General features: G+C 41.0%; 1 protein-coding gene across 16 annotated transcripts in view; it reads right to left on the bottom strand.

Moving 5' to 3' along the window:
* The window catches only part of dock7 (dedicator of cytokinesis 7), a 52868-nt gene that overhangs the window by 3193 nt on the left and 30444 nt on the right, over window positions 1–19231 (bottom strand). For 2 of the 16 annotated variants that reach the window (XM_080886447.1, XM_080886436.1), the window contains exons 21-49: window positions 19025–19189; window positions 17360–17529; window positions 16140–16232; window positions 14475–14564; window positions 13148–13243; window positions 12867–13007; window positions 12494–12607; window positions 12045–12212; window positions 11800–11939; window positions 11488–11657; window positions 11059–11237; window positions 10773–10955; window positions 10137–10296; window positions 9767–9863; window positions 8700–8717; window positions 7630–7726; window positions 7385–7519; window positions 7139–7291; window positions 6692–6850; window positions 6433–6533; window positions 6092–6284; window positions 5823–5966; window positions 5603–5734; window positions 4231–4245; window positions 1049–1183; window positions 868–957; window positions 533–769; window positions 305–448; window positions 97–203 (exon numbers count right to left, since the gene is read on the bottom strand). In XM_080886447.1, coding sequence (XP_080742573.1) covers window positions 97–203; window positions 305–448; window positions 533–769; window positions 868–957; window positions 1049–1183; window positions 4231–4245; window positions 5603–5734; window positions 5823–5966; window positions 6092–6284; window positions 6433–6533; window positions 6692–6850; window positions 7139–7291; window positions 7385–7519; window positions 7630–7726; window positions 8700–8717; window positions 9767–9863; window positions 10137–10296; window positions 10773–10955; window positions 11059–11237; window positions 11488–11657; window positions 11800–11939; window positions 12045–12212; window positions 12494–12607; window positions 12867–13007; window positions 13148–13243; window positions 14475–14564; window positions 16140–16232; window positions 17360–17529; window positions 19025–19189 — 3826 coding nt within the window. Of the gene's footprint in view, window positions 1–96; window positions 204–304; window positions 449–532; window positions 770–867; window positions 958–1048; window positions 1184–4230; window positions 4246–5602; window positions 5735–5822; window positions 5967–6091; window positions 6285–6432; window positions 6534–6691; window positions 6851–7138; window positions 7292–7384; window positions 7520–7629; window positions 7727–8699; window positions 8718–9766; window positions 9864–10136; window positions 10297–10772; window positions 10956–11058; window positions 11238–11487; window positions 11658–11799; window positions 11940–12044; window positions 12213–12493; window positions 12608–12866; window positions 13008–13147; window positions 13246–14474; window positions 14565–16139; window positions 16233–17359; window positions 17530–19024; window positions 19190–19231 lie in introns of those variants that run through there. The other 14 variants (XM_080886442.1, XM_080886445.1, XM_080886443.1 and 11 more) reach the window with 14 other exon arrangements.

The following is a 19231-nucleotide window of genomic DNA, read 5'->3' as shown; positions in this document are numbered from 1 at the left end:
CACAGCAACCATCAGTGGTATCGTATCATTTTTACAGCTTGTACAGGGTGAGAGGAGAAGGTTTCAACTTCTGCCTAGAGGAAGGACAATCCATACCTTTTGGTGAAGTCTTTAAAGCAGAGCCGAAGCTTATTGTGGTGTCTGTACAATTTTGGGTCACTGGGGATCTCCGACAGGAACACTTGAGCTACCTCCAAAGGACCCTTGGAAAAACAGAACAATCTCATAAACATCAGCTTTCAGCTTTGTGAATCAGTAGTGCTGTAACTAACAGTTGTTGCATGCTAAAAATTCAAAACCTTACCTGGTTTACAGTTGTGCCTACTGATCCCTGAAGGACCATCTGCAGCATCTTGGCATCGGCAGGGTCCTGGTGGGTGGCAAATGCCAACTCCTGAGTCTTTTTCTGCATGTCCTCTATTGCCACTTCTATCGGTGTGGATATAATCTGGAAGAGTGACAGAGTGGTTGCATGAAAAGGCTGAACATTTGTGGAATTTGCCTGTGAAGAGCAGGCAGACTGTAGACCTACTTCCTCTTTGTGGATGATGTTGATCCGTGTCTTGATGTACGGGAAGGCGTGGGAGGTGGTGAGGATGGTCTTGCGTTTGAACTGTTCGTGCAGGTCCCCGTGTGCTCGCCCATCCAGGGTGAAAGGAGTGCAGTAGACGAAACGTCTCAAGTTGTAGTTCTTGTCAAAGTATGTGATGCGGTCTTTCATTTCGTAAGTGTCAAAGTACGGCTCCACGTATGTGATCTGGATGAATGCCTAGAGGGACAAATGTTTTTGGGTTGTTTTTTTTTTTTTTTAGCTAAGACCATTTCCATCCGTTTAACATATGTTCATCTCATTTATCAACACTAAACCTTATTTGGGTCCAGCTTGCACTTGTCCACAGGGTTGGAGTCCTTAATGACTTCTACCTGGTCCTCTCCAAATCGCTCGCCATAGAAACCCTACCAGAAAAGACAAAGAACAGAACATTTTACTCTTTCACAGAAAACAATTAGACTCATAGAGAGAGAACGCGAGCACAGCATAGTTTACCTCTAGCCTGTGAGAGATTTCAGCCAGCTTTGTGATGGCAGGCTCTTTGTACACAAACTCTTGCTCATCCAAGTCGCCAAACTTCGTACCATAAAATCCAACTCTGAAGTAAGTACCAAACATTCTCTTTCCATCCTGAACAGGCAGAGGGAAACATTGATAAATGGGTTAAAAAACGAGGCAGAACACCATCACCCTGCTACAGCATACTGTGATATACTGTGGAACAGTAAGCATTTGTGTATTTTTACTTTATTAGATTTTACAGCTCTCTTCACAGAGGCAAAGATGACAGAAAAAGATTATAGTTCACTGAAAGAAATGGTATGCCTACAATCTGATATATATGTAGCTATATAGCTACATATATAACAACAACTATTAGAAGTTTCATGCAGTATGTGATTAAATCTGTTGGTTCTGTTCTAAAAGCTGTATGTGAGTGTACTGAAGGTTCAGACAGAAAGTATGTGATTTCAACAACCTGTTTTCTTTTTGTTTTTGTTTTTTTTTTAAAAAAAAGGTTGTTCAGCAGCTTTTCCACCGCAGTTAAGGACCTGACAGAACTCAGGCAGGTAGCAAGTATTTTTAAAGCCGAAACAAATATTGATATTTTGTCATTTAAACATCTGACCTTCTGATATATCGACTGTTTCATGTGTCTGAAAGAAAGAAAAATCCCATAAAATAAATAACTACACAATTTGTTATATGTAGTTGCTTATTTACTTGTTTGCTCTCTATCCGACTCTGGGAAGTTGCACAGTGCCCTCTGGTGGACAAACTATGCAATATAAAATAGAAGAGTGTTTCTTCCATCTCTTCTTTACATTTTTCTTTTTCACCAAGCAGTTATTTAAAATACAAATACCGACTGTCAAATAGCTAATATCGGGCGATGATACTGGCCTGCTAATAGATTAGTCAGGCTAAAAGTACCAAGCAAACTAGGTCAAACATCAGCAAGAAAAAAGTGCCAGGTTTAGCTCTTTTCCTTTCAAGCCCTCTCTTTTCAAGCAAACTTTCTTCTGACTGACTGCATTCTTGCAATCAGAAGGTTTGAAAAGTATGTGGGTGGGGCTTCTGTGCTGCAGCTGCCAGCATAGAAAAAAAAAATCTGAACCCTGACCTTTGGGTCATAGGAATTACTTTCATATTATTAGCTTCTCATTATTTGACAGTTTGGTCCTGTTTAAATATTATTATAACAGTATACAAGCCAAAAATAAAGAAACACACAAGGTCCACTGTAAGTAAACACAGTAGACATTTGGGTTTATAAAATGGTCAGAAATCACTGGAAAATCTATATAATTATAACAAATACGAGGAATGCAGATGAATTGCCTTAATGTGCTTTTGTGAAAAATCCCAATCTAAGCCAGGAAAAACACCCCGCAGTGTCTGAAATGTATCTATTGTTGTCAACATGAACTCGACATCTCCTTTGCACCCAGCTTGTAAGTGCTTGTGTTCTTCATGTGTGCAATTTTTTCCCATGTTAAGAATAAAAACAGCTCAAGTTCACAGATCAAAGCAGCACCAAAGTTTTCTAAATAGAAGCCTTAAAGTCACAAACAGACAGATAACAAAAAAAAGAAAGAAAGACGGAGCGGGAGGGGAAAACGTTTGTGAAACAAAACAAGGCAAAAACTACTTCAACCTCAAACACCCCGTTACGTCTTTGGAAGTTGTTGACAGGAAAAACATCCATCAACTCCAATTTTTTTTTTTGCTTAGACCTCTACTTGGAAAGAAACATCCAAAGGGAAGCCCCAAGATCAATCAGCAGGTACACCATGAGTGCCCAGTGTGTAAGTGCGTGTATGGCAGGAAAAAGGAAAATGATGTGAAAATCTGAGGCAAATGCTACACAACTTGATGCACAAGATGTTTAGATAAAGCATCAGGGTAACTTAAGGGAATATCAAAAAAAAGATACAAGTCATGTATTGCTAGTTAAACCACTGATTTGAAAATGTTTTTAAACAGTAATTAAGGAAACCCTGTAAACTAAGAAACTTACCACAAGACACAATTAAGTAAAGAAGGAAGGGTCGGCAACCAGGGAAATCAAAAAGGAAAAAAAAACAGAACAAATTTTAATCAGGATTGGGTTCCTCCAGAGAATTTTAAAAACAACACAAACTAACACACAACAGTAAAAATATCTCCACTGATTGTGAGAAAGAACAGAAACTCATTGTGGAGGATCCAGATCATGCAAAGGCAGACAGCGAAGAATTAAAAAAAAACAAAAGTGAGGGGAAAAAAAAACAAATAATCCACAACCCTCGGAAACACACCATGCACGCTCAGTGCGCTTCCTGTGCTCTGTCCAATTCATGCAATAGACCATGAGAACTCAGAGGTTAATACTGTTAACAAAGGGACAGAATGCATGAAACAAAAGTCAGGGGTCGATTTAGTTTAAACTATTAAAAGAAAGGGCAAGAATAACAACCAATCAAAATCAAAAGGGATAAATCAAGTAATCCTGAGATTACTGTGAGTTGAACCCTCTTAGAAAACAAACTGCCTTTGGAGAATTTGGTTCCAGCCTCGACCCAAAGTCTGCAGCACCTTGCGTGTTAAAAGGCTCATTTAATTGTGTGTGGCAAGAATGACCCCACGGCTACAGCGGGATGGCTAACAGACACCTTTCATGTCAAAACAGTGCACTGAAATCGAGCCCTGTGGTTGAAGATGAGATGAAGTGTGACAGCTGACGCGCGTGTGTGTGCCCACCGACACACCCAGCAGACACATAGAAGATGAGGAATGGAGGGGGTAAAACGGTGGATTGTGCAGGTGATGCATTCGCTGAGACTTTTGTCATTAGTGTCACACACCATGGCTCCCATGCACAGCCTGTCAACACTGTCACATGTAAAGAATAAAATAAAATAAAAAAGACACAAACACAAGCTCCTCTTGCAGTGTAAGAAGAGTGAGGAGAGAGGAAAACGGTGAAGGGTGTTGTTGCTTAGACAGCGAGCGTCCCCAGCGGGTAAAGGGGCAGACAGTTGATGTTGTCTGCAGATGTTAATGGATTTGGATGTATGTAACAAAGAAGAAGAATGCCAACAGCTAGCAAATAAAAAGATGAGAGTAAATAAAAAGAAAATACAAAAAGATAAACCACATGAGCAGGGCCAAGCAGGAGCTGTTTAGTCACCTACCTCCCAGCCAGTACTCTGCGTAACAAAGAGAATACAGGACATGTGAACGACAAGACGCATACGCCCTCCGACACGCGCACACACACACACATACAAAGGATGTTACAATAAGGAGAATGAACGCTTTGAAACGAATCCAGGTTACTAAGTTGTCGAGCTGGAGAACAGAGCGTGTGACAGAAATATTCTTTAAAAAACAAACAAACAGAAAAACAGGGATGCTTTCTTTACACATGAATGTTTTTGTCACTATGAAAAAGTCTGCTTTGCAAGAGCAGTTGCTCTGCACACCAGATGACTGTAACCCGTCTGTGTCACACAATCCACACAACTGGCCTTTAACAAAAAATACAAATAAAAAAAACACAGCTGGAATCCAAAATGTCATGCATGCTTAAGGTCATACTTCACAGAAAAGTAAAGCATGGTGGGTATCAGGCATAAATAAATATACTAGGATTTAACTGCCAACTGATAAGATCATGCAAAGCTGTGTCTGTGACAGCTGGTGTGTACGCAACATTAACTGGAATCCATTGTTTTTCTGTGTAGTGACTCATATCGAGACTGATGTATGTACATTTTGAAAGTCCTGCAGATAAGAAGCTTTGCTCCTAACATCCTTTTTTGTTAATTGGCCTTGATACATCTACACTGGCTGTTTAACATGACAGTTAATCTGTGTGAGAAAAGTGTACTTGTGCATATATTCATATGACAGTGACAAAAAAATTTCTCCTTTTCATTGTAAGTGCTGATCTTGATACTATACCGTAATTACTTAACTCTAATTCAACCGCACACGTCTTAAATTGTGTTCACTCAAGCAATTTTTTGCATGAGCCACATGTGAGAATGCAAAGCATGCATTATAAATATGAAACGATTTTTGCCCTGCTAGCTCCATAGAACAAAGTCTATGAATGTCCAATTAAAACTATGTTTGAAGAGAGCCCATGACTTTCTGGAGAATTCCTTTAAGCCCTGCCTCCTGCACCCTCTACCCAGGCATTGTGCCACATAAAATAAAACAAAAACAAATGGAGTATTTCCAGCAGTGATAAGGTATCTGACATGGACTGCTCCAGACAATTTCCTGACCCGATTCTCCTGACACTGTCTGGAATTTATTTATAAAAACAGCTTTGGTGGATTTACATAAGAAAAAAAGAAAACAGAAGTAACCTTGTGTATCCCAAATGTAATCTTCTCATAGCGGAAGTTAGACAATGAAAACAATAAATCTAGGTCACACTGAGATATAAAAAAATTAATCTTAGAATTTAATTGCATAAATTCAGTGTCAGCTTGGCACCACAAACTGTTGGGAGTTGTGATTTGAAGAAGTAGTCTACTTTGTGTGTGTGTTTACCTGATGAACAATTTTGCCAAAGGCTTCCTGTAGTTTACCATGTATGGTGGCTAGTTTCTTTGCGTCCCTGTTGGCTTCGTGAATCGGGATCAGTACCTTATAAACCTCATTCACAGCCTCATACATGCCGGCCTGGAAGGATGAACAATTATTTTAAATAATAGCAGGTAAAAAACACAAAACAAAGAAATAAGCATCGGTTCATGTTTCCATCTCTCACCATGGAAAAAGAGGCAGCAGCCTGCTCTAGGAGACCCACGAGACCGATCTCAGTGAAATATTTCCCTGAACAGATTCCCTCCTCGTCTGGTGACACTACATCATCAGAGACTGCAGATTCCTCCAGCACATTTGAAGAAATATTCTAGAGCACATAACCACACATATTAAAAACAAATGAAGGTTATGGTGCATGCACAGTCATTGTAAGAAATGTGTTTCTGTAGAGGAGAGACATGCGCACAAACAATACCACAGGAATGCTCCTACCTGAAAGGTGACACAGCCTACAGGAAGATATTTGCGGTCCTCCAGCATACTTAGGTATTCTGCCACTAAGGCAGCACTGTGCACCAGACACTGAGCAGCCTCAGCATGGTTGTTTCTCTCAGAGTGCTTTCCAGCCATGTTCTGGAGCCATGTCAGCCGCAAGTCTGGAGATGTCTGGTAACCTTTCGCAATCCTTTAAGTGGACAAAAATGCAAATGCACACACAGACCACACAGGAAATCACACCCACAACCAGATATTGACTAACTAACCAACTACAATGAATAAATGCTCTTTTAAGTAATCAAAAGAAATCGCTCCATTGCACATGGGTTTTGCACCTGTACATGAGATCTATCAACATCTCAGGATCTTCCTGGTGTTCCTTCATCTTCACTGTGTCAGACAGGATCATGTGCAGATTAAAAACAAGGTCCTGAACCTGAAAGCAAGAAAATACGGCTCAGGATAAAGAAGCTCCTTCTCCGGGATGATGACATGTTTGCAAAGTAAAAGGTCCAGAGAATCACATCAGCAGCAATCTGGATATTTTCCCTTTTCGAGCAGTGATGGAAAACAACTAAATAGCGAACCCAGTACCTGATCTGGGAACGTGGTCTCCCTCAGCTCCAGATCCTCCTCTGCATAGGTAAGGATGGTCTTTAGAGAGCGACGGAGGAACTCCTCATTGAAATTCTGAGATGTTCCAACCAGCGAGGAAAGAGACATTGTCACCTGCATCTTTACTCTTGCAAAGTTCTAAAAGTTCAAGCAAAAAGAAAAAACACACATGTTATCAAAGCTGTTGGCTTTCTGCCGACATATGAAGAGAGAAGGAAGCACTATACATATAATTTCTAAAAAGATATTAGCACAAAGTCTGCTTTCAATAATGCATACATCAGTAACTGAACTAAAGTTTGCTATGACTGCACAGTTTGGTATTCAGATAAACCAGGTGAATTAAAGTTAACAAATATGTTATTTGTTATAGTACAGCCACATTCCACAGCTCTAACTTGTTCAACCCATCACCTCTGTACTTACATTGCCAATCTCAAAGTTTTGCCTCATGAGGAGGTAGAGGGAAGCACTGGCATGGGATCTGATCGTGCTTATGCTGCTGCTGCAGCTCCTCAGCAGTCGCAGACACAGATCAGCACACTGCTCTGTTTCTTCCTCAAAGAGTAGTTCGGGAAACTACACAGGCAGAGAGAGAAGTATTTATTACTATGTAAGCCTGGAAGATGAAATAAGCATGCTTCACACATAAAGAAAGCCCAGTAGTCTAACCTTAGATACCAGGGCCCTCTGTGTGGCAAAACAATGCTGAAGGTAGAGGGCGCTCTGGTTGCAGGCCATGCTGTGGAGCAGCACCTTCAGCACTCCACCCAGGATACTCTCCTTGGATTCCGTTACTGATGCCGTCTGGAGGGAAAAGGACTTATAAGCAGCTGTAATAGGCCTCTGAACACAGCCTGACTGGGAATATATGCCTGTTTCCATTTAGTGTGGATACGTCTTCTTCGCTTACATACCTGTACAATAATCTCCAGAGTATCAAGTATTATTAAATTGGCCTCTGTTGCGAGATTACCATCAATAAGAGCTTCATGTTCCAGCTCTGCTCTCGTCCTGCACAGACACAAGACGACGCCATCACAAACTGAACTCATACATTGCGGTGTTGATGATGTGCCACTGAGCGCTGCATGAGCTTCCAGTCACCACATTAATCCACTGCACAGAATCATGAACAATGAAGAAAATTTAGAGGAAAAACATGTTATGTGTGGTGTGGATGCTCAGCCAGCTGTGTCTAAAACACAAAACAGTATGTTTACGCTATTTGGTTTTTTTCTGGCAAAATCAAAGAAAGCCCTACACTGAGAGACAGTTAGCCTAAACCTATCTGCTCTTTTCTTAGAGGAAATATGAAAGGCATTAAAAGACTGGCATAATTTAAAGTTAGAAAAAAGCAACCCATTATTCCTGATCTACAAGAAGAACGCAGTGACTTTTATTTTGTTAGTCTACATGTCCTAAAATGCCCGTGATTGAACTGAAACAATACAGAACTGAATAGGTGACCGATAAGAAAAAAAGCTTTTGCCACATTTGACTTCCCCCCCGGCAACATCAACCAGGGAGCAACATCAGTCAGGACCCCAGAAAAACAAGCACACTGGTTAAAAAGCAGAACAGGCCCACTGCAACCACTACCAACCCCAATGCAGAGTTTGTTGTTACCAGGACAGAGGGACTGATGGGACAAGGGATTTGAGGGTCAGGGCCAGGATCAGGGGGACTCTCTTGGTGCTCTGATGTGCATGTGTGAACTTAAGTTAAAATGGAAAGGAAATGAATGTGAACAAATCACTGATTGCATTAGTTGCTAAAGTGTTAAAGTATCTCACTCAAAATTATGTTAATTCAAAAAATTGTTCATGACTTGGTGAAAGCTAAGAATCAAATACAAGCTAATCAGTTCAGTCTGCATCCACTTCACCTGTCGGACTTCCCACATGCATGGCAGTACACCTTAAAAGAGGCACTAAAGCAGGGAGGAATTTAAAGGAGCACACAGCAAATGTGGACCATACAATACCTGACTGATCTGTGACTCCTACATTAACACACAGTGACATGAGAGAACAAATGGAAATTAACAGAAGACAAATGCTGGAGCAGAAATGATAAAAGAACAGGAATTAAAATTAAAACAGTAAAACAAAAAGACATAATGCTATATTTTTTGTCATCATTGGACAAAAAATATTGGCAAAAAGATGCAAAACCTTCAAGCTTTAAGCTCCCGCGTTATAGAGATACTTTTAGATAAGAGATAGAGATACTTTAGCTAAAAGTCCGCACTGCAATCACATATTGATTGCTTAAAATCCACTGTGTACATTGTCCAAACCTTGGCAGTGGCATCCTGTAAAGGGTATAAGTAAACAATTTACTGTTAAATCAAAATAAAGATGCAATAATGGAGTGGTGCCACAAAAAATGAATATGACCATGAAGCCAAACTTTAAATCTGGACTGATGAGAAATCTTTGAGATTCTTTTCATACATGAAAGAAAAACCATTTCCATCTCATGGTTTTCCACTATCTGAGGTTCATTTTGAACTTTAAGTCCTTTACCTTGTTAGAGTGTCTTTCTCTTAAGTGCTTTATTTGCAGCATTACTGAGAAATGGGACCAGCTTTTTAGTTGAACTTTTGCCTATTTTATGTAAATTTAAAATGCAATTGGAAACAGACCTGACTCGTGCATGTGCCCCTAAGAGAATAAAGTTCCACAATGCCATTAAAAAACATGTATGTGTAGTTCCTCAGTCATCCAGGTCATGGTAATCTAAGAAGCTTGGAAAGAAAAGCGACTGGACCTCTTGTGTCCTTTGATGTGGTCTCACTCTTCAATTGCATACCTACAACCGAGGCAGTGGAGACTATGGAGACTCCCACTAGGGCTTAAATACCTTGGACTCTCCACCATTTGGTCTTAGAACTGAAGAAACTTCTGAGAGGTGAATGTCTTTAAGAAACTTAAAGAAGTCCAGTCGCTTTTCTTTGCAAGCTCTTTAGATTATTAAAAAACTGTTGTGTTTTTTTGTGCATGAAACAGTAATCAGAAAAATGCCCTTCAACAGTTCAAAAGACCATACTTGTCCATCTTTTCGCTGTTTTGTCTCCAGTGGGTCATGTCTTTTCTCCATCGAAGGTTTTCCTGGCTGCCAAAAGCACTGCCAGATGGACTCCGCTCTAGATGATGGGGAAACATTATTTACCATTTCTTTTTTAAACAGTGATGAAAGAGGCTCCCTGCACACAAAAAACGTGACAAACTGGCTGTAGCTATATTTACAGTACTTTCAAAAGGCACAGCTAAATAGACGTATGTATGCATGCACCTGTGTCCAGGAAAAAAGCAGAATACACTGATTATTGTGTTGGTGTAATCCTTAAATTTTGCTTCTCAGCATTTATTTCTTCCTACCTGCAACTGTGTGAGTGTGCCTGAAGTTTAAATCTCACCTAGCTGCCCCCGGCTGCGTCGCACCATTTCCTGTCTGGCCCCAATGCTGCCCAGTATGGCTTCCTCCAGCTTGGCCTTCATATCTTTGGATTTCTTAAAGGTTAGGCTGTTCATGCGTTCAAACGCCTTCTTCCCCTGCATGGTGAACACAACATGGGCCTTGTATCCATGAGGTAGAGGGTGAATGGACGGACAGAGAACACACACAGCAGGGAAGTTACTTGCAGCGAAGCACCAAGCAAGCAAAGCGGGTTAGTAGCATGAAAAGCAAATATGCAAGCACAGCACAGCAAACAACCAACACACAGCATAGCATAAAGAGCTTGAAACACACAGAAGGAAATAGATAATTATAGAACCTTTTGAAAAGAAATGTAAAGTTAGATGGTAAATGTGAAAATATTTTTAGTTAAGTTAGTACTAGAGCACATGCAAAAGTTTAGTTTTGTAGTTTCACCAAGTTTCAATCAGAAATATTATCCAGGCGCATGAGCGCCCCCAATTTTAATATAGAAAATAAACAGAAGAGGTGGACGTAACCCACAATGTAGATTCCCCCAGTATGCAGTGCGCTCTCAGGTGGGTAATTAATGCTTAATTAGCTCAAACTGTTAGGCAGTGATTGTTGATGTTACCTTGTATTCAAAGCAGGAGACGCAGAGGTAGAGGAGATCCAGAAGGCGGTTGAGCTGGGACACTGACAGGTCTGTGAACCATTTCTGTAACACTAGCTCATCAGCATTCTTTAGCACCCACAGCAGACAGATCAGCAGGCTCCGACTGGACTCGGCCGAGAAGCTCCCGTGCTGACGACTCGCCTGGAATGCGAGAACACAAAAGGAGGAAGCAGCACACGGCACTGAGATATTTCCATTAACTGCAGATAAATTGATACAGTCACTGTGTCTTGCAGGAAATTACCTGCGAGTTGAGCAAGAAGCTGCTCGGTCGGGACATCGGAGATGCGGTTGAGGTGCCTGCTATTGCCATGGCGACAGTCTGACTGATCATGCTGTTACCTTCTCCCTCTGTCTCTTCTCCGCTGGTGCCAACAGCTGCCCCCTGAGGGCCGCCCGGTCGACCCCACTGATTATGTGACTCTAATAAAACAAAAAGGAAAGAACATAAGTTGCCAAATAATCAGACATGAGACAGCAGACAAAGATAAAAACTGAGGAAGATAATACATTTGTGTTTTGACAAGGAAATTATCTTGACAAAATTGAAAGAAGACCTGAGAAAATATTTAAACTAATGTAAAGGTTTAAAAAAAAAAAATCAAAAAAGTAATCAAAAGATTCGTACATTGCTAACTCTTAAGCTGCTTCATACTAAAAATGTCACCTGTACCTGTAAAATCGTGGAGTTGAGGCAGTGCCTCCATGACAATGCTGATAAGAGGCAGGTAAAGCATAGCAACACGGGCCTTGACTTCAGGGTCGGCATAGCGAGGATCAGAGTCGTGGCTGGAAAGGAGGTTGTGAACAACGCTCACTACTTTCTTATGCAGACCGAACATCCTACAGCACACAATACGAAAGAGAAGAAGCAAAACAAATTTAAAAGGAAACGAAATGGAATGTTTTAGCTCAATCACAGGAAGATTCAGACAATAAAACACATTCACATTTAGAATCTTTCTTAATTAAAACATCTTCTCACCCCTCATTGTCTGGGTCCAGTATTACTGACAGTTCAGACAGTACCAGTCCAGCCAGATAATGCTGTTCTCTGAAGGGGACAGACAGCTCAAACATGTTGGCTATCTTTTGGTCCTGGACGTGTGTGGAGAAGCCAGAGCTCTGTGAGAGATAAGAGACACTATTAATAGTGTTGGACTGTACATAAATCTAACATCTGTACGCTGAAATTTTCAGAGTTTCAGCCTTTTAAGAGTAAAAATTGACCTGCGATGTTGCTGAGGACACAGAGGGAGAAGGAGAGGCAGGTGGTGTGAGCAGGCTGCAGGGCAGGTTGAGGGTGACGTAGTGTTCATGACTGCAAACAATCCTTAAGAAATCAAGCCGCAAAGACTCCAGGGTTGGGTTCTGTAAAGCATAAAGCTTTGTGGACACCTAGAAAAAGGTAACAGAAAATACTCATTTACATATTACAAACAAAAATGGAGCATGTGCAGTAAAGGAAAGTGTTGAAATGTCATCACATATTAGGCTGTTATAGTGCTGTAAATAAAGCTGAAATGCACAAAAAGGAGATCCACGCTTTAAATAGTTTAATGAAGGCCTAATCAGAAATTTCGGCACTCACCTGGCTTTTTTCCAGTCATACTGATCCTGACAGCCATGGCAATTTAAAAATTAAAAACCAAAAGACCGAGAAAAACAAACTCATTTACCTGTTTCCAGTATGCCCTAATCAGGCTGAAGACAAAACCTCGGTCCATAACTGACAGCAAGTCATTGAGAAAGAAGGCCAGGCTCATGTTCAGCCTCTCCACCAGCTCCAGATCCTGAACGGATGAGAAAACATGCTTTATACATGTCACGGGCATGCCTTGGAAATTACCCCCCAAAACTTAATATGCCACAAAATAATGTCCAGAAATGACAAAAATATATGAACATACAACTTCTTTTACAGTTTTAACAACTCATAAGATTCCTTTTTCCAACTTTCCCATATATAACAATCCTGCAAATTCCTGTTCCAATCCAAACTGACAAGCCTCTTACAAACACCTCAAGACACAGAACTGGGTCATTATTTACCTTTTGGAAGCGAGACACAATGTCACCAGCGATGGTGCTGACCAGAGCTGTGATGTCGTCCATGAAGCGTTCTGGGAAACGGTTCTTCCTGGGTGACTCTAAGCGGTCAGTGAAGTAAAGGTGGTGGGTAATACTCTTCACCTGAGGTAAAGGTGTTCATTGGGTTAAAACATAAGCTGTTGGCAAGTTTTATTATCATTATTAATATTATTTTTTATTTTTACACAAAAAGAACAATGTCAGACAGACCCACATGTGTTAAACAGATTTTGTTTTCTTACCATGAGTTCAAAGAAAAACCAGGCCTGTTGCAGAGCACCCTCACGTACACTTCCACTGCTCACCACCCACTGGAGAGCCAACTCTTCATGGAAGAGCTGAGTCAGAAAATCAAAACGGAGACAAAGAAAGAGGGATGGACAGAGAGGGAAAGGGAAAGCAGTACAGCCAGACAGAGATAATGTGAGGCACCAGAAAAAGTAACCAAGCATAATCTATACTTAGTTCGCCTGGTCAGATAGATCTCAAAATGTATTTATTTTCATGGGTTATGACATAAAAGAAGTTTTAGATTGGCTACAGACATAACCTGCTAGCAGGTATCAACTGTTGTGACCAGGAATATAGAACAAATAAGAACGCGTACTAGATTCTCTATATGAAAGAACAAGACAGCCCAGTAAAGCTTCTGCTCCTCCAAAGCTGAAAATGAACTTCATTGCAGACAGTTAGATATTAATAAAAAAAAAAAACTGTTATAGACGTGTGCAACATTTTTGCTTTTAACAAATGATGCACTCCTTTCACCATGGAAACTGCAGTATTTTGTAGTGCGACCTAATGTATATGACTAAAATACATTTCTCTCTTTTAAAGACAGAAAAATAATTCTAGTTTTACAAAGAACAACATTTTTTAATTAATTAATTAATTTATTTTTTTTACATTTGGTCGTCTTATTATGCAAAAATAACATTTTTCAAGTTGTGTGTATTTTATGCAACACTAAAATCCACCACAAGTCTGGCTAACATACTGACTTTTCATCAGACTGGTAAGTCTTAAATACATCATTTTAAACCTGTATTGTACTGCCTACTGGAAAGAATTATTTTATTAAAGAGTTTAAGGTTGTTATAGCAGACACACAGCTTGGTATAAAACACCAAGTAAACTACACCTGCTTAAAAATTCTATTATAAATTGAATTTTTTCAACCTAAGTGAAAATTATGAACTTTGTCCCGATACGACACTAAACATACCCGCCCACCTGTCTGTATGTTTACTGGTAAGTATGTCCTATGGTAACATAGCACCTGAAAACCAGATACAATTTGCACTCTGTGACTGAGCGGTGGACAATAAAAAAAGACTTTCCAATAGTCAGTGTTAGCCAGATTACAACCAACATTCACATCACATCAAAATATCCTCATATTGAGAACAAGAGGCAGATCGGTGACATACAGCATTCAACAAGACTCCACAACAACCAAATACGACATCAATCAATCCAGAGGCACACATCCACAGACAAGACAGGTGAGGAGGAGGAGGACAAGAGGTGGCTGGGGGTCGGCTCCTCCCCCAGTGCAAGTGGCTCTACCTTTTTTGTGGGCAACCGTCCTGTTAAAGTTTGCAAGAAACTGGCGCTCTCAGTGTGCGAAGACATGCGATTGCCACAGCGCTCCATGGCCTATGAGTGGGATGAATGGAACGGTGACAGCAAGGTTAGTGGAGGAGCAACGAGAGAGTGGGGTTGCACCTTCTTCCTCAGCACACAGGCAAAACGTGCGTGCTGAGTAACACAGCCCCCTCACACACACACACTTTTGTGATCTGTTGGACATTTTCATACATGAAGACACAAAACAACAGACACAGGACAGGGCCACAGCACTTGAAAAGCATTGTACCCATAATCTAAAACAGCTGATACATCAATAGTTTGAGCATCTTATGGTAGAGATGCAAAATGGCTACACAAAAGTGCAATCAAATGTAGTCTCAACATTAATAATGCTTTTGTGCAACACTGTAGCCATTGCTTAATAATGAGCCATTCTGCATCCCTCCAGGTAAATACAAGACCTCAGAGATGGTTTTATTGCAGGTAGCTGGACAACATCCTATGCTAAATGCTTATTATGAATGTGCTCTGCCAGTCTATGCACATTTACTGTGGTAAGCTAGGTGTGATTCTATGGCTACAATATGCCCATTTATTTTTATATTTGTATAAATTAATATGTTATGACAAATTAAAATGACAGAGGACTTAAGATCACATTAAGATGGAAATTGAGGCAGACAAAGACCACACACATAGATGCACAGTCACACTCACAGATATACCATGCTCCAGAAATAAATGAACTGTGGTTGAAATGAGGGGTGTTAGGAGAGGGTCATGCAGGTTAACTAGCTGAGAGCAGAGGAAATCCATAGAGGGAAAGAGGGATTTTTTTTAAGGGGGGGGGGGGGGGGGGGGGGGAGATAAATAAAAAAAAAAAAGCATAAAAAAAGAACGACTAGTCTGCTGATGGAATTCTAACACAACTCTCGTTTTCTCTACCAACCCAATTATTCTCTGAAAGATTGTGTTGGATTTAGGCTAGCAATGACTGATCACAGTAAACCCAGAAGAGAGGTCAACAATATCTGAGAAACTGCTACCATGGATTGCTCTGGCCTATATTTGGATACATCTTAATTTTGGCTACTTTTAATGCAGATGCAGAGAAAAAAAGAGATGTGTTAGATGTGATTCGCAAAGAGGGCTGACACCTAAGACTAACATGACTGGAGGGTCATGGAGGCGGCTGTGACTCCCACGTATGGGATTAATGGGAGGGTTGTGACTTGAGGTATAACAGAATACTGTAATATTCTGAAGTTTTGGTCTTTTATGTCTTTGTCTTTAGAGTCTTTGATACTAGCCACTTTGTGTGTGGTTTAGAAATATGTGTACTTTGAATTTTTAAAAAAGCAAAATGTGGTCCGCATCACAGCCAGGTCACTTAAAACCACTGCAAAGAGCTTGAAGGATAGGCTGAAAATATTAATGAAAGGTGTGAGCATGACAAAATAAAAAGACACAAAAATGAAAAACCTTAGAATGGATAAGCACTGATATACCCGATATGCCTCGCTATTAATGATTCCAGCAAAGCACACAACTAAGCCAAAACTCCAAATATCTCAGTATCCCTTAAGTGTAGGTTGTTTTTGTCGTGAGGCAAAGTGGAGGACGGGGCATTCATAAAACCACCTGCATGGTTTCTGGAGCGGACCCAGGGCTGGATCCCCAGGGGGCACTCTTAGAGCCCATGGTGTTCACCCACGAGTTGGATCGGTCTAAGCCCTAGGGGGGCCAGGGTCAAAGGACACAAGGCAGGCAGGAAGCAAGGGAACAAGCGAGCAGCACGGGGGGGAGAAGGAGGAGGGAAGGAATAATGACAAGTTAAAGAGGTTCAGAGGTCAGGACAGCTGGACGATGCCAAGGGCCTCAAAACGGTTAGCTGTCAGTAAATTAAAAATCATCACCACATAGGAGCAAAGCACAAAGGTTCTCTCTCTCCCTTTCCTTCTCTGCGTTAAACCCCCACCCCAACAACAACTACCCCTCCCTAAGAGACAAGAGAAGAATGGTTTAGTTAAGTATTAGCAGCAAAAGGAAACTCATCAAAAAAAGGGGCTGCATCCATCATGTCATGGTTACAAATATAGCAAGACCATTAGAAAGGCACATTACATCATTCAGTCACTGTTCACGTATTTGTTGGGTTTTTTGAGGGGGTTATATGAAAAAAAAGTTTGAAGTGGGAACTCCCAAATTATATGAGACAAAATACATGACCTCAATTAAAAGAATAAAATGAAATAAAAAGGAACAAAGAAATCAAAAAAAGACTGAAGAGACTATACTACTGTTAGAGTCCTCAGAAAAGACATGGCTATTGAAACAATATTTAATCTTGACTGATTTGACTTTAAACTAAATACAACGTACATTTTTCACAATGCATAATAAGCATTATTTGTGCATAGCATGTGAGTGAGTGAGTATATGTGTGTGACAGGTTGCTCGTACAACGGTTGGAGAGATAAGATGTTCAAGCTTGTGTTTGCACAACGCTCATGCAGTTTACATGTTGATAAAACTGTGGGTCACTGTGCAGAGGGAGGCCTCTACCTTGTGTGGTTTAAGATACACATATTCAGTACAAATACCTTACACGAGTCTGTCTAAAAATACATCACAGAGCAAGAGCTCCTACATTACAACAGTGTTAAATAATTAACTACAGTATCTGACATCCACATGGAGTATGTATGAGCCAAATTTAGAGCAAAGTGCTCCCAAAAATATGAGCGTGCGTTCAGGCCACATTTGGACCACATGTAAGAATTTTAGTGCTTCGTTAAAGATTTAACAGAAAACTGAATGACCACTCAGAGAAAGGGTCGTTTATGACTTGAAGACCTTACCTTGCTGCCAATGATGGAGCGGACCTCATCGTCAGGAGAGGTGGGCGTACCGGAGATGTCGGGGTTACTGTTGCTAAGACTACGGGAGCGGTTGAGGTTAAGGCTGGCTGGTCGAACAGCTGAGCGAGCCATGGTGGCATAGTGAACCGAACCTCCCAACCCTCCTGGGCCTTTGGTGACACACAACAGAAAGAAAATGAGGAAAATAGGACTTCGATGAGCCACTGCACCTAACTATCCAGTAATTAACCCATCATTTCAGAGTAGTTTATTAACACTTCTGGCAGTGGATGGCTTAACAACAAAAGCCACTGCAAAAAACCCCAAAAACCTGTATATACCAAATACAAGCCAATACTAGGGATGGGTACCGGTATCCGGTGCCATGACATAAACGGTAGTAACCAGACCGAAAAGCAGCGCACATTTCGGTGCTTTATTTTTTCCTGAAATGTCATACACTTTGGATTCCAGCCAATCATTTTACCTTTGCAAGCGTAGTAGGCGGGCCCAGGTACGTACGTTCTTTTAGAGCAGAGCTACAGGTTAAAAATGCCCAAGGCGAAGCGGTCCAAGTCTGGCTGTACTTCACAGCAAAAGATGCAAACTCAGCAGCCTGCAACAAGTGCTTTAAGCTGATACTGTGCAAAGGAGGTAACTTCTCGAATCTGAGGAAACACCTGGCGACGTATAGCATTTTGTTAAAGCCGAGAAATGCGCCGTATTTGATAGCTTGCTGCGAGACCTCACACCGAGCGCATCTACTGCGGGTGTGGTGCCTGTTATCGGACCCGGAGTTAGCAACATCCCCCAAAAACCCGAAGAATAGAGTCCTGGCCCCTAGCCCTGCCAGTGTAGCAGAAATGATGACGGATGATGATGGCAGCAGCAGCTGTTCTTCTCTGCGTGAGTAGCTTAATGTTGTTCGTGTGTAATTTACGTTGAGTAGGCTAACCATGTTATTACATTAATGCATGTAAGGTGAACTAGCAAACACGGTCGTAGTTACATGAGGCTGTCTTCTTGTTTGATGGCAGATACTCCCTTCACCCTGGCCAAAAAGGCTAAAATGATCAAAGAAAAAGTGGAAAACAGTTAAACATGAGAGGTTTTTGGACAAAGTTAGTGTTTTTTTTTCATTGTTTAAGCACTGCTTCCAGCCAAGAGTGATACCTTATATGCCCCATAGCTGCAGAAAAGGCTAACATTGTTATCTTTTTACAAAAAAACAGCTGAACATGAGAGGTTTTTGGACCAATTTTGTGTTCTCCATTCTTTAAGCACCGGTTCGAGCACCGTTTAAGCACCGGCACCGTTTCAAAAGTACCGGTTTGGTACTGGTATCGGATAAAACCTAAACGATACCCATCCCTAGTCAATACACCAAAAAAACAACTGTAACTTTTATCCAAAGGCTAAATCTGTTGTGATGTACAGACGCTGGCCATATCTACCTGTTAAGGATGAGTTGGTGTCTGTGTTGAGCAGGTAGAAGACAAAATGGATGTGGGAGGAAAAAAATAGTAAAAGATGAAAAGAAATAGATAAAGAAAATTATGGCAGGAAGATTTGATGAGTTAAGGGTTGAAAGGGGTTAACTTAAAAGGAGAAAATAGAAGAAGATTCAGGATAAAGAAAAATGGGAGGACACTGTAGTCACTGTACCTGGCGAGGGTGAGTTGGGGTCGGTGCTGGGCAAGCGGAAGACATAGTGGATGTATGAAGACAGCAGGCTGTTGCGGCCATGCATGTCCTGGTTGGTGTCCAGGTACTTATGAAGCCGGTTCACTATGGAGGCCATCACCTCGAAACATGCTTGCCCAAGATTCACTAAAGACAAAAAGAAGAGCTTTCTGCTAGTTAACATAATTA

This window comes from Rhamphochromis sp. 'chilingali' (assembly GCF_963969265.1).
Source record: "Rhamphochromis sp. 'chilingali' genome assembly, chromosome: 7".
In the NCBI taxonomy this organism is placed as follows: domain Eukaryota; kingdom Metazoa; phylum Chordata; class Actinopteri; order Cichliformes; family Cichlidae; genus Rhamphochromis; species Rhamphochromis sp. 'chilingali'.
Note: the sequence above shows the minus strand (reverse complement) of the source record. Positions and strands in the feature narration are given on the sequence as shown.